At 32.3% G+C, this 15,661-nt stretch overlaps 1 protein-coding gene across 2 annotated transcripts in view; it reads right to left on the bottom strand.

Moving 5' to 3' along the window:
• The window catches only part of LOC122500727 (apolipoprotein D-like), a 109,659-nt gene that overhangs the window by 19,030 nt on the left and 74,968 nt on the right, over window positions 1-15,661 (bottom strand). For both annotated transcript variants that reach the window (XM_043609797.1, XM_043609798.1), the window contains exon 4: window positions 11,222-11,401. In XM_043609797.1, the coding sequence (XP_043465732.1) occupies window positions 11,222-11,401 (180 nt within the window). The remainder of the gene's footprint in view (window positions 1-11,221; window positions 11,402-15,661) is intronic.

Genomic DNA, 15,661 nt, shown 5'->3' with positions numbered 1-15,661 from the left:
AATAGACCAAAAAAAATTATTTTTTGGAGGTGTTAAATGGTTTTATAAAGGTTTTAATGTAGCCAATTTTTAACACTTTTTACGAATGGTGTTCCAATATTCACCCAAAATAGTTCACAATATTGGATCCGCCTATTTGAATTTTTGAAAATCAATTTAAGATTCATAATCTCAAATAATAAAAAACATTTCGACGGTTTAGAGTGCAAACCTGCTAACTCCACTTTTTATCAAATTTGAGATTCTTTTTGAATTTCATAGATAAAGAGGTGATACATCAGCCAAGTAAAACAGTTTGACGAAATTATGTCTCTAAATTGCTAAAAAAGTGTTGTGAGTAAAACAGCTAACTCCATACCTGTCAAATTGCACTGCTATAACTCCACATAATATATTGTATTGTATTGAAATGTGTCTATATTTTGAATGTAAGAGATATCAATTAAAATATATTTCAAAAAGAAGTACTTATTATTATTAAGTAGCATTGTGTTATTCTATTAATAAAACAAATATACTGAAAGTTTTCTTCCATAAGAATATAACCTAAAAATACGTTTGAAAAGTTTTTTGACTCTCCTGAAAAATTTCATAAATGTGAGTTAGCAGGTTTGCACTCTAAACCGTCGATTTGGTTTGGTAAACCTAATTTGTTTACAGAGTTTAGAAATCAAGTTTAAATTGGAACGCCATTTTCGCATTTTTTGCCGCTTCTGTCACCTACTCACGCGACTCCAATTGGAACGCCATGGCGCTGAAGTGGTTAAGGTACATTTTAAACAAAAAATTTTTTTTATCGAATATCTTAAGTTAAAAAAAACTTAATTTCTTTATAAAAAATTGTTATTTTTTTAGTATAAAATGAGAAAATTTTTTTGTTAACATATTATTTAATAGCAGAGAAGAAATCAAAACTATTCTTCTCTTGTCAAAAATTAGAAAGAAACAATATTTTTCGAGTTATCTGATATTAAAAAGTAGGTCAAAAAAACATTCAAAAAACGAAAAATTTTGAAAATTCGTAACTCAAAAATTTTGATTAAAACGTTGCAGATTATTTTAATCTATTCTGGTGTTGATTTACTGTGTATTTGAATGTTTATAATAAATAATATTATTTGCTGTAATTTAAACAAGGTAAAATTCTATGCGGCACAATCTGCCCCAGCGTCGGCACAACCGGCCCCGCAGCGAGAGTCGTTGGGACGCATCGCCGCGCTGCAAAAAATCACATTTTTATTGAAAACTATGAAAAATTGTTAAAAAGTATAAATAAATTTAAAAACTACATAAAATTCAACACCAAATAGTTCATAAATAAAAACAAATAGTTGTTATTTTACTATTGTTTTCTTTCATTTTGGCGAAATCGGCACTTTCAACCCCGCTCTCCCCTACATTATAAAAACTACAAAAAGAAAAAGTTGTTTTGTTTTTTAACCGTTATTTACGATTCGTAGAGGGCCCCAAAAATTGTCGATCTAAAATTTTTAAGAGTTTGCGGTGCCCCCTCTAGAGCCGCTCCTGACAGTCTAAAATCAAAAAAAACAAAATTTATTCTTTAGTATACATTAATATCTAGTGGACTAATGTGATGAAATTAAAAAAAACGAAAATGCGGTAATTTTAAAGTCAAAAATTCAAAAGATCAAAATCATCATTTCTTAAAAATTGACTTTAAAATGACGCCATTTTTGTTTTTTTACTTTTTTTTATTTCATCACATTAGTCCACTATATACAGTAGCGTAACAAGAGAGGCCGGGGCCCTGGGGCGAGTAAAGCCTTGGGGCCCACTAGTAGAAATGAAATTTGATTAACAGTGGGAAATACCAAATACCTTACAGCAATAATAAAATTACTCGTGATTCTCTTTCAAAACATTTATTAAGTTTTTCTAGTTAAGAAATATTTATGGAAGAATGTTGAGACAAAAAAAAAAAAAAAAAAGTAAAGTATAAAAAAAAAAGTAAAAAAAAAGTAAGTAAAAAAAAAAAAAAAAAAAAATTTAGTATAATTTATTATAACAATTTGACAATAGAATGATTACAATATTTATTAAAGTAAAAATTTTATCTTTAGAATTTATTTAAGGGGGCAGTCTGGGTCTTTTGCACGTATTTTGAAGAATTTTTTTTTTCATAGTGAAATTTATTTAAAAACATTTTAAAATTTTTACATATTATTACACATATATTAAACTAAATAAAAAATAATTTTTCTATTTTTTTTGTTCTTAATAGCGAAGAAATGTCGACTTGAAAAAAAAATCTCGAAAATCTGGTTGACATTATATCTTCAGTCAGAACAGACGGAATCAAAAAATTCAAACGGATTTATTAAAATATAGGCAAGTGGTTACAATTATTTTTTTTGTAGTTTTTATAATGTACTTTAAGGTGCAAACATCGTTTTTAATATTTCAAATAAAATGACTGTGAAAAAAAACATTAAAGTGGGGCCTATTTTTTGCCTTCGCAAACGCAAGTACGCCTTAAGCTGGGTAATACCGAAAATCTGCAGAACAATGTCAAATTTAGATGTTTGTAGATATATAATCTTTATTATTGAAGTTTTGTCAGTTTCTACTCATAGTCAGTTTTTTAAGAATTCACCAAACTCAACAAACTGAATAAACAATTACTCAGAGACAAATCAATATTTTTTTAATTTGCAAAATGGATTTCATAGAATAAGAATAACATTTTTAGATGCACGTGAAACACCTACTTTGGTATTGTCCGATTCTTGTAAAGTAAATCTTGTCGGCCTGTGTTATTTGTATTTTGATTAAATTGTTATTTAATAGTAGTAGTTAGTATTTTGACTAAATAAAAAACAATTTTAAACTTGTAGTAGAATTTGACTATTGAATAAAATTTCTTAAGAAAAAGGTTGAATAAATTTAATCTGTACATAGCTAACGTGTATTAAAAATTTATTTAAAAATTATAAACTTCCCGTATATATATGTCTTTGTACTTATTTTTATTTATTAGAATCGAATTTCTAAAAAAATTAATCATAAAACAAATTTAAAAAATTAAAAGAAAATTTTAAGTGTTTTGACTTTTGATTTAATTTTTCTCAAGCTCACCGTGGTGGAAGAAGTTAGCAATCTCTCCGAATCAATTTCTCACTTAAGTATCTTAAACATTTAGCGACAGTACAACTGTCCTTACACAGAAACCTGCTTTTTTGAAAAATATTTTTGAAAAATTAATAATATTTCAAAATTATCAACGAACTTAGAAAAATGTACATGAACTCATGTACTGTCGATATATGAAATTTAAGCAGCTTAAGTGAGAAATTGAATCGAAGGGATTGTTAACTTTTTCCACCTTTAATGAAATGTTTTAAACTTACAAGAATTCTTAAAAATATTAGTTAACACTATGTATTTCATGTTAACTACTTTACTGAAAATTCCTATATATAGGATCCTGTAAGTACATGGAGAGAAATGAAAATTCAGATTTCGGACTGAATATAAAATCATTTGAGTAATTTCCATTATAGTTGGGAGGAATATTAAATTTTAGATTTCAATCCCAAAAATGATTTTCAATTAAAATCAGTTCTAGATATTTTAGCAAACGCTAATATTTTTTTGTGAGAGTACTTTTAGATTCCTTGATTTATTTTAATTTGTAAAGGAATTATTATTAAATAACATTTTATGATGGTGTTCTACCCAATGGGAAATTGCCAATGCTAACCATTGGCTAAATAATGGATCAATATTGGCTGGCAACAGTTTTTTCTTGGTCAAACATTGGCAACTAATATCGGGCTATTATTGCCAGAGTCTTGGGATGATCACGACTTTGCCAAGCATTGGTAGCCAATATTGGATCACTATTGGTTGCCAAGGCAAATGCCGAACTTTCCAAGCCTTGGTTATTCATTGGCAACAAAGATTGGACCAATATTAATAACCAATTATTCACCAATGCTTTAAAATTAAATTAATGCTTGGTTATTTCTTGGTTAGGGAGCGTTCATAAACTACGTAGCATGCTAAGGGGGAGGGGGGGGGGGGGTTCGGCAAAAGTCTACGCTAATCTACGTGGGGGGAGGGGGGAGATCGACTCTTACTACGTAGTTAATACATATAAGCTAAAATTAAATTTGGAAACTTACTACCCGTCGCCATTGTTAAATGTGGCTATATGCCAAGAATAAAATATTTTATTCAGAATATTTGACATTGTTTTTAATTTAATTTTTAATTGTTTTTAATGCGAATATAGTTAAATATGCAGTTTGAAAAAAACTACGTAACACACGGGGGAGGGGGGGGGGTTCAGCAAAAGTCTACGTTAGTCTACGCAGGGGGAGGGAGGGGTCAAAAAATGACAAAAATAGGTCTACGTAGTTTATGAACGCTCCCTTACCAATATTGAACCAACGTTTGAAATCAATATTTTACAAATACCAACACATAGCAAAAATTTTTCAAAAGAAAAAAAATTGAATTACTAATCTAGATAAGGAAAAATAATTAATTTAATTAGAACACTCTGTTAAAAATAGAATGTGATAAAAATCAGACAAAGACAAAATTTGTCTAAGTTTGAGAATGCAAGCGTCTCTTCTTATATAGAACTGGTAACACAACTTGCTAGTGAGTGAAAGAAGCTCTGTCGCACCCTGGTGTTCGATTTTGAAATGTCGCGCGCTGCTTCAAAGTACATGCTCGAAATTACTTTGGATAAGTGCCACCAGGGTGCGCCAAAGTTTCTTCCTCTCGTTAGCAAGTTGTATTACCAGTTCTATATAAGAAAAGACGCTTATGCATTCTCAAACGTAGATAAATATTATCTTTGTCTGATTTTTATCACATTCTGTTTTTAACAGAGTGTTCTAATTTAATTTATTTTTTTTTCTCTTTAGATTAGTAATTTAATTTTTTTTTTTTAATTTCTGCTACATGTTGGTATTTGTAAAATATTGATTTCAAACGTTGGTTCCGTATTGGTAACCAAGAAATAACCAAGCATTCATTTAATGTTAAAGCATTGGTAATTAATTGGTCATTAATATTGGTCCAATCTTTGTTGCCAATGAATATCCAAGGCTTGTAAAGTCCGGCATTTGCCTTGACAGCCAATAGTAATCCAATATTGGCTGCCAATGCTTGGCAAAGTCGTGATCATCCCAAGACTCTGGCAATAGTGGCCCAATATTGGTTGCTATTATTGCACGATCATTGGTACTGCTGGCTCCCAATATAAGACCATTGTTGCGCCAATGGTTAATTTTCCAATGGGTATTGTTCAATGTGATTTTAACTATATTTCGTATTGCCTTATCCCTATTGAAAATACCCACATGGGATCCTACATGGGATCTTACGTGGGTTCTTATACAAAAACCTGTATAAAATCCCAGATCCCACGTAAGAATCCACATGGGATCCACATGGGATACCATGTAATAGCACATGTATATTTGGGACACGATTTGAAGTAGGAATTCATGTGGGAATTTGAGTTTGTGTATCTACATAAAAATCCACATGAATTCCTATGTGAGAATACATAAAGGATTCCATAAAGGATTTCATATGGGATTTCATATGGGTTCTCATGTTTCATATATAAGATTTCACAAAGGATTTCACAAAAGATTTAATATGTGTTTACATTAGGGATCCATTGAGAATTTTCAAAGGATTAAAAATTATTTAATTAAAAATTAAATAATAAATTGTATTATTATTTCAAATCATCAGTAAGGAAAAAAATTCGATAATTTGAAACACTTCTTCTGAGCTATAAACTCTCAGTTATATAGTGTTAAAAAATCATGTTAACAGGGAGAGAAGTCGCTTTCGCCACCTAGCGGTGGAAGTATATGAACTGTGGTATTCTGTTGTAGGGGGCTCGGGGTGGGTTCGGCACCTTCTGGTACCAACTGCATATACATTTGATTCCCTTTCTATATGCACGGAAAAGGGAACATAGCTGAGGCGGGCTGCGCCCGCCTCTGGTTTTTCAGCTTCCTGAGGCCATATTTCATGCTTTTTCCTTTCCTGTTGTAGGGGGCTCGGGGTGGGTTCGGTACCTTCTGGTACCAACTGCATATAAATTTGACTCCCTTTCTATATGCACGGAAAAGGGAACATAGCTGAGGCGGGCTGCGCCCGCCTCTAGTTTTTCAGCTTCCTGAGGCCATATCTTATGCTTTTTCCTTTCCTGTTGTAGGGGGCTCGGGGTGGGTTCAGTACCTTCTGGTACCAACTGCATATAAATTTGACTCCCTTTCTATATGCACGGAAAAGGGAACATAGCTGAGGCGGGCTGCGCCCGCCTCTGGTTTTTCAGCTTCCTGAGGCCACATCTCATGCTTTTTCCTTTCCTGTTGTAGGGGGCTCGGGGTGGGTTCGGTACCTTCTGGTACCAACTGCATATAAATTTTACTCCCTTTCTATATTAAAAGTGTACATAGAATCAATTCGACCCTATTTCTATATTTAAAATGTGCTAAGAAACTAATGATAGCAAAAACCATGATTTTTGCATGGATTTACCTGTGATTGAGAGTTTTTTGTATTTTTTTCGAAAACAATGCGTTTTTGGAGAAAAATGTATAGAACATATAAATGTATTTTGATGAGATCTACAACTTTTGTATAAAGCATTTTTTAAAATTTTTTTACCATAATGAAAAAACGTAAAAAACCATTATTTTGATGGTTTTTTATGGTTTTCACCATGAAGATGAGCTAGTCGCCAATTTTCATTATGATTTTCGTAATCAGGGCACAAAATTACGTAGGGAAACTAAGTTTCAAGTCGATTGGCGGTTCGAGCTATTCGGAAGTGCACCCTTAAATTAATCACCTGAAATTTTATTTATCTTTTACTATATAATAGTTAAAAAATAATACTTTCTGAACTCTACTGATTTCTTACTAAAAATATACATATTTTTTAGATTAGGAAATAATTTTAAAAAATGTAAACTTCTTTTTTACAAATTTTTTAGAAATTAATTAAAAAGTTCAAATTTTTTAATTTAGATTTTTAAATTTCATAAAAAAATTTTAATAATTATCGGCGTCATTATTTTTGCATAGCCAATAAAAATTGTGTACATAAAATTTTTTAATTTATGACAGTAATAAAAAAGTGTCGAAAAACTTTCAATAAAAATCATGAGTTGAGCCCTTTTCGAAGTTTCCCCTTTTTTTGCTTGTACATTAACACATAAAAGAATTTTAAATTCTAACTTTTCTAAATCTTTATTGTTTAAATGTTCGCTCAACGTTTTAGTACGTCCTAACTGGGTAACGTTCGGTTCGTGTTGCGCTCGTGTTGCGCTCGTCTAGTGGATACGCGCCTTAAGAAGGAAGTGGGAATAAGGAACCAGAGCCCCCTCTACGAGTGGGAATATGTCTCAGTCACCAGCGCTTTATTGCCGACCAAATCGCCCCCCCCCTAAGAGAGCAGCTCAGTTACCACTTCACCCCCCTCCTTCCACTTATGTGTCTCTTTTGGAAGGGATTTATGAAGAGAGGCCAGAGCTGACGTCGCGACGAAATCCAACGCGCGTGTATTCTCGGTCCCCACTGCCCATTATTTTTTAGGGTAGAATGTTTTCGGGTTTGGACCCAATCTCGACCGTCCCTTGCATTGACTCTCCTCCGGGAGCATGTCACAATTGCAGTCAGAGATTCGACAATTTACTCGGAAGCTGGCGAAGTTCTGTCGGAACTGTGGAAAGGAGAAATGTGATTCTCACCGATTGCCCTCGTTGCGCCCGGGTCAATCGTTTGATTATGGCTGTTTTCGGCACTCACCCAGGGTTAACCCCGAGTTATATTATCCAATCATCAAAAACATTCTGTTGGTCTAACCAATCACCATTAACCCGGAGTTAACTCGGGGCGAGTGCCGAAAGCAGCATATGGAGGAGCGTTTTTGGAAGGAACAATACGAGGAATTCCGGCGGCAAAGGGAGAAATACTACAAGCTTCTCCTTAAAACGATGCCTAGGGAGACTACTCTTCCTTAGTTATTCAGTCGAGCGTCGTCCCCTGCCCGGTTGTGGAGAGTACGAGTATATCTCCCCCCGATCAGCGTCCATGAGTGTAAAGAGAGACTAGAGAGAGAGAAGGAGACAGCTCGGGAGATGAAACTTCGATTTTGGAAGGAGTTCCAAAATAAGGAAAAATAATTAAGAGAGTAAAATTTGAAGAACAGTGTCGCCCTAGTAAATATAATTTTTTTTATTTTGCTCCTTTTTGAGTTTTTGGTTTAGTTTTTTTTGTTTTTGTAAAAGGCAAGTTAGCTAACGACTAAAATTTTTTTTTTAGTTTTCCTTTTTTGGTTGTGTTGGCGACACTATTGCATTAAACGAAGTTTTGTTTTTGAATAATAGTGATCAATAAACGCAATATACGCTGAAAATTACTTATTTGTTTTGTTATTTTTGTATATTTATTTAATCGGCAATATTACCGGGGTAATATCGGCCTAGGAGGGGAGTTTGTAACGAAGTATGTATATCGTTACTGAATTCTCTTTCGTTCTGATTATTGTGAGACAGTATATTTTGTCATATAGCTGTCTCACTTCGCTGTTGGCGTTTCTCTATCAACGTCGTTAATTTTAAATCTCTATGATCACCGTCGTGTGTAGTCCGTCAAGTTGTTTTGGGAATGATTTGGCGCATGAGCAGAGAGGAAAATAATCACATGGTCAGCAGTCCCACTTTTTGGCGCGCTAACAGGTGTCGCTGAGAGAGGGATGAGAGAGAATGTTTGATTGATGATTAGGAGATTAGACGGAGAAAAAGGGATGCCGTACCGCGACATTTTATCACAGCCGATCCCCCCATGAGTATCTTGTTTGAGAGAGATTGTGGTAAAGAGTAGTCTAAAAATTCAGGAAAACGGTGCAGATTTTATTATTAGAAGTTTTAAATAATTTAATAAAATTTCCCCTTTACAAATTATAGGAACTAAAGAGGTTTATAACATTATAAAAGGAAACCTATATGAGATCTTACGTAAGATTCTATATGAATTCCTATGTGAGAAAACATGTAAGATCTATGTAATAAGATACTGTTCAGAATGAATGAAAATTTTGTAAAGGAATGACTCATTGCGAAATATAGAAAGAGGGAAAAGGTGTGATGGCCTTGATTGACGAGCATTTTCAGAGAGAAATTAGTCTCTCATAAGAGTGAATGATAAGTGGTTGAATTATTACGACGAACAAATTCGAAATTGAACTTGTAATTATTAATATAAATGTGGAGTGCTTTTCATTAATTTAAATCAAATTGTGATAAATAAATTATTTCGAATTTTAATTTAAAGAACTGTGTTTTATTTGTTTAATCAACATTGACAATTAATTTAGTATTTTTTTGAGAAATTTTATTTTGAACTATACGCAACAAGATTTACTATTACAACTACTTGGCTTGTTGCGTATCTAGATACTATATGAATTCCTATGTGACAAAACATAAGATCTTACGTAATAAGATCCTATATGAATTCCTATATGAGAAAACATATGAGATTTTACGTAATAAGATCCTATATGAGACATGGGATCTCATGTTATCTCACATAGGAATTCATATAGAATCTTACGTAAGATCTCATGTGTTTTCCTTTATAATGTTATAGATCTCTTTAGTTCCTATAATTTCACCGCTAGGTGGCGAAAGTGACTTTTCTCGCTGTTCAGATGATCCTGCAACTCTATGTCGCCTTTCATTTCTACTCTGGTCGCCTCGCGTCACGCCGGGTTGCACTGAGTGCAACCGCGACGCGGCGCGCCGCAATTTATTGTTTCAAATTTAATAACTCAAAAACAAAAAGAAGGGCATTCTGCAAATTTACATGCCGATAGGAAAAAACCTCAGCTTTCGTATGCAATAATTTATTTTCAAATAAAAAGGACCGATTTTTGGGAAATTGAAAATTAAATATTAATTATCAAAAAATTGGGTCAATTTTTTAAATATTAAATAGTAAAATTCACCATTGGAAAGAGGACGAAAAAACCTTTCAGAGACATATTCTACAAAAATTTTTCCATGAAAAGTATCCTTTCTTAAAAAAGACATGGAGTGAAAAGGTCGAATATATCGAAAAGTATCGAAGTAAAGAATGGGCAATTAGAATGTAAAATCTTAATAGAAGGGTGTTTTTAAAATGGTTTGTACATGTGAAGGTGGCGCTGCAGTCGTATGTTATTTAAAAAGAGCGCGAATATATAAATTTTATTTTTGTTAAGAGAAAGTACTCATAATAAATCTTATTTTGCATTGTCAAAAAACACGTCAACATTTCAAATATAAATAAGCAAATTATTAACTGAAAAAATTTGAATATTATTATTAATGAAATAATGGACTTGGACAATGGACATATAAAAACTAGCACCGTAGACGGCCGCTTGCGGCCGTCGGAGGAGCTAGTGTTAAAAAAAAATTCACAAAGTAGCCGGTGTTAACAAAATTGGTCAAATTGACCCCCCTCTTCCCCCTTCAAATTTTCGAAAAAATCAAAAATGTTTTTTGGGGCACATTTCTACTTGATAGAACAACAAATTCCCTGAGTTTTAATTTTTTTCAAGATGTTGAAATTTCAAATTGGAACATTTCACGTAAAATGCTTCATATAAGAGCTGAGAAACTGTAGTTCAGAAAACGTGTTGCAAACTATCAAATTTTTTTACTTTCTGATGACTTATAACATTAATACAATTTATTATTTAATTTTTAACTAAATAATTTTTAATCTTTTAAAAATTTCTTCATTGGATCTCTAATAAAATACCATGTCATATCCTACATGGTCTTTTGTGGCATCTCAAATGAAATCCTATGTCAAATCTCATAAAAAATCTTATGCAAAATCTCATATGAAATCCTACGTAAAATTCCAGGTAGGAAATCATGAGAATTAATATGGATTTTCAAGTCCTACAACGAATGCAAACTCCTATATGAATTTCTATAAAAAATCCTGTGCCAATTGCATATGTGATTTGTTATAGGATTCTACATAGATTCCTACCATCATTCTAGGATTTTTTATGTACTTATAGATAAGGTTACTTACAGGATCCTATATGGAATCCTATATAGGAATTTTCAGTAGGGCCTAGAAAACTTAAGTGACAAAAAAACAATTAAAATATCTATGTAGTTTTGCTAATATAATCATAAATTGTTTGATATCTTACTGAAATAATCCTAAATCAGTGCATGAAAAAACAACGGCATAGTTGTCGTAGTCAGTATCCAAAATCCAATAGGGAGCAGAAAATTTTCCTGGTAATGAAGGGAAAACAACTTCAAGCTTTCCTTCTGTTTGATTACTTTTTACTCTTGCTATTCCTTCAATTGTTGATGGTCGTTCTGTTCTACAAAGATGCAAAAAAATTACATAACCGACATTACTTAGACATTTTGAAAACGAACTAAGAAAAAATTGAATAATTTATCCAATTTGTTGGACTTTGGAGAGCGACCTAATAAATTTTTTAATTAAATGTTAATTAAACTCTTTAGTTTAGAGTTACACTGAGAGAAGTCTGGAAACTAATATGTCCCGTGCGAGGCTTGAGTGATAATTTTGAATTATCTTATGTGAACCCTCAATCGGAACGTCTCAAGATGCGATAAAAAACGTGGAACGTCCCGAAGCGGGATTACTTACAACTTTTAGTTTCGGCCACGAGTTGTTCTCTTACACGGAGAAAAAAATCAGGGCTTTTTAGCATGGAGTGGTCTGTACTTTTAGCGCATGGGCGCTTTCTTACGGCGAAAGAACGAATTTGTACGATTGCAGCAAGAGCTCGCCCTATTTTAGTAAGGAGCCTTGCTGCAATCGTACGAGTTCGTTCTTTCGCCGCAAGGAAGCGCCCATGCGCTAAAGGTACAGACCACTCCATGCTACAAAGCCCTGATTTTTTTCTCCGTGTACATGCGGAAACAATGTTTGACGGATTCGGGGGGCGTCTGAGCCCTAGATTCGAAACATCTCAAACGCGACAAGCAGAGTAGCTTATAGCTACGTCTAGCGGGAACTATTACGCCCTGGACTTCTCTCAGTGTAAGTGTTTCTTAAGAAAATTTTATCGATAAATAATTATCAATTTTAATTAATTTTGCTCAGAAAAAATAAGCTGCGTGAACGAATGCACTGTGCATCTGTGAGGACTCGAACCCCAGTTCATACATAACTATTTTATTATTGGATACTATATTCAAGCAAAAAGGTAACCTATCGATTTCAAAGGTAATGCAGCTATACAGTTGGGTAAATTATGTAAGAAATAGTTACAATTAATTATTAATTGTAGCGCGCTCCAGAGTCCAAAGAGTTGGATATATTATCTGACTATTTTTCTGCATGAGAAAAACCTTATATTATGTATATCATTTTTTGTAATAGAAACATTTATTGTATTATGAAAAGTTAATATATTTTCCCCGAACTGATATCCTAATTTAATGATAAATTCTATTCAGAATTGTTAAATTTTTTTTCGAATTTCGGACGCTATTAGGGCTTAGATGTTGTGTATACATGTCCAGAATACGTGTGCAAAATTTGATTGCTGTTCGACGATGCCTTCTTTAATGCGCAGACGCGCATTGCCGATAAAATAAAAAATTTTAGGTAAATTTACAAAAAGTTGGAATTAAAGCAATTTTTTTCTCTACTTATTTCCAAAATTTCGTTATTTATGAATTGCAAATGTGTCTCACTCTTAGTATTTTTTTACAAAATTAAATTTCCCAAATGGAAAAATTATTTTTTTTCGTTGTCAAAGACCTGTTATACAAAACAACTGCTCATATTAAATTTTTTATTAGTAATTTTTTAAAAATAATAAAATACACAAGATGGTTGATGTTTTACAGTTTTCACCGATTTCACACAATAACTGTCGAAGCCAGGAAGCTTTACGCGTTGCAGTTGATGCTGCTTTGTATTCTGTTTCGGTTGTGGAAAGCGGAACCGTCCGCTGTTGTTGACTTGTCCAGGTTACAGGACTTTCTGATATTTGAAACACATACCCTATAGTTGAACGCCTGGTATCCTGGATGTTGGCAAAATCAGTTTTTAAGTCTCTTTTAAGTATTTTAGGATTCTTTTGGCCGCATTATAATGCGCTTGAGTTGAGTTTTCTTGAAATCAGATGATTAATGTTACGGCCGAACTCCGTAACCTTTTATATTAAAAATAATTATTTAAAATACTTCAAAAATCATAATCACAAACAACACTTCACATAACACGAGATTTTGTAGAAAACATTACAAAAATACTTATTAAAAGAACAACCCTTTGTGAATTCACGAAAGGACATTCTTTTCTTTGACATTTTAATCCAATGCGATTGTAAGCTATTTTATTAAATAATGATTTAACTCTAAAATTATAAACAATTCTATTCAATTTATTATTCCTCTGAATTTCACAATTTTGGGGTGAAGAACCTTAAATATATATTACACTGTTTCTCAGCGAATTCCCTTTTATTGGCAAACAGTTTGTTGACTTTCTTGAGAAATCATAGGGAGTTGTCGAAACCAATTCTTTAATATAAGGAGTGGTGCATCCAAGTCATTGAACTCGGATCATACCACTGCCTAAATCTGCAAGGTTGCAGAAATTGACTTGGCAACAGTCGAGTACAATGAACTTTGCTTATGATTTCCCCACTAAACTGTCTTTGAATAAAATCGAAAGACACTGGGAAATCAGGAGTAGTAATTAGTTGCAGGTCGTAGATGCCTGTTGTTTTAAGCCGGCAATCTTTAGCCTGGCAAATTTCCAAGTCCGACCAGTGAGTCGTGTTTTTAAAAAAAAGCGAAAATCTAAAGAGTCAATAAAAGTTTGTGAAATATAAGTGAATTTGTTTGAAAAAAAGGAAATATAAATAGAAAATAAAGAAAAGGTTAAACTAATAGTATATATATATAGATTAAATACAAGATAATAAAAGTGAAAAATTGCGAAATAAATAATTAAAAAAAAAATACAAGAAGTTAAGAAAGAAAAATTGAAAGAAAATAAATAAAACGAATAAATAAGTAATTAAAAAAAAGAGAATAAAAGAAATTTAAGTAAGACAAAATTCATAGAGTCAGCAAGAAGTTAAATTCAATTTAAATCTGATAAATAATAAAGTCTTATTAATTCTAATATACATATATATATATATATTCATTGTGACAACCTTTCCTTACGAGGTTCGGTCTTTAAATTTTGTGCTCTTTCCAAAGGAATAAAAAGGTGAACTAAGAAATATCAATCTAGTGACCCTAGATTTGATATTTCATCAATTTTCGGAAGTTTATACCAGGAAAAACAGAGAGAAGAGACATTCATCAATTTGGATTAACATTTCAAGGTGGAGATTCCAAGTAGTGAGTAGAACGTATCTCATTTAGTAACACATTCTCTTGAACTCATTCACACACATACACACATCTACTCCTACGACTCACTCAACAGTTAGCATATCTGTAATAGGGATTTTTGAGTAAAATATATCTTATCATTGTTCTTAAACTTAATTCTGTTTTTTTAATTTCAAATTAACCTATCTTCTCCAAATTCAAGGGATAGGATTCTCACCCCTTGGTTGAACTAATAACCGAGAAGAAGGAAGAATCCACTACCCTTTACAAATTATTTGTTCGAAGGACACGTTAAGTTAAAGTTTTTTTTAAAAATTGATATTATTAAATTAATTAATTCAATTTTTCAAATTCGGCTCTAACAATTAAATTGACTGCGAACATAATATGTTGAATTTCCTGAGCATACTCTGTATGTAATTTTTTCCATGAATAGAGATTGATTGATTAGTCCTCTTGATTTCCATGCCGATAAAATGAGTTGGTTGACATGATGTGATCTGGAATTCTTGTTGCATTTCTGGGATTATTTTTTTTAAAGTATTTTCATTTTCCGCAAGGATTAGTCCATCGTCGACATATATACACTGAGAGAAATAGATAGTTAGAATTTGATGGTTAAAAAAAGATTGTACGTGGTACCATCGCTATGTTACTGGTTACAATCTACTAAGATTTAAGATTTAAGATTTATTTATTTGTTATAGTTCAAAAAATGAACATACAAAGGAGTATCACAATTTTTCTTTTTCTCGTAGTATACAAATTCACAGGATTAAAAGAATTAATTAATGAATAACGAACAACACACATACCCACACATGAGGTCCGGAGTCAAGATGAAAATAACATTTCTTTTTTTCTGATACTCAGCATTTCAGTTATTATTTTAACATAAATTTTGATTAAGGAGGGATCGTTAGTACTTAGCTTTTCTAACCATAACTTTGATGGATTTTTTGATAATGTGAAAAAATCTTCAGAATATTTATAACGAATTGAGTTATAAAGAGGACAAAGCGCCAACATATGAATCAAATTTTCTGCTTCTAAATTACAGAAGGGACAAAGTTCATTATATGGCACAATAAATCCGTTTCTCTTAGACAAAATTCTAGAGTTATATACCTATGTTTAATAATCTTATTTGGGCCCATACTCGTTTGTAATTCTCTGGAAAATCCTTACTTGGGGGTTTTCGGGGTCGCTGATCACGAATCTGACATTAATTTTTCAAAATTCAAAAT

The sequence above is a fragment of the Leptopilina heterotoma genome, unplaced genomic scaffold (genome assembly GCF_015476425.1).
Source record: "Leptopilina heterotoma isolate Lh14 unplaced genomic scaffold, ASM1547642v1 Lhet_190, whole genome shotgun sequence".
NCBI lineage: Eukaryota > Metazoa > Arthropoda > Insecta > Hymenoptera > Figitidae > Leptopilina > Leptopilina heterotoma.
The sequence above is the reverse complement of the archived record's forward strand: the minus strand, read 5'-3'. Positions and strand labels throughout refer to the sequence as shown.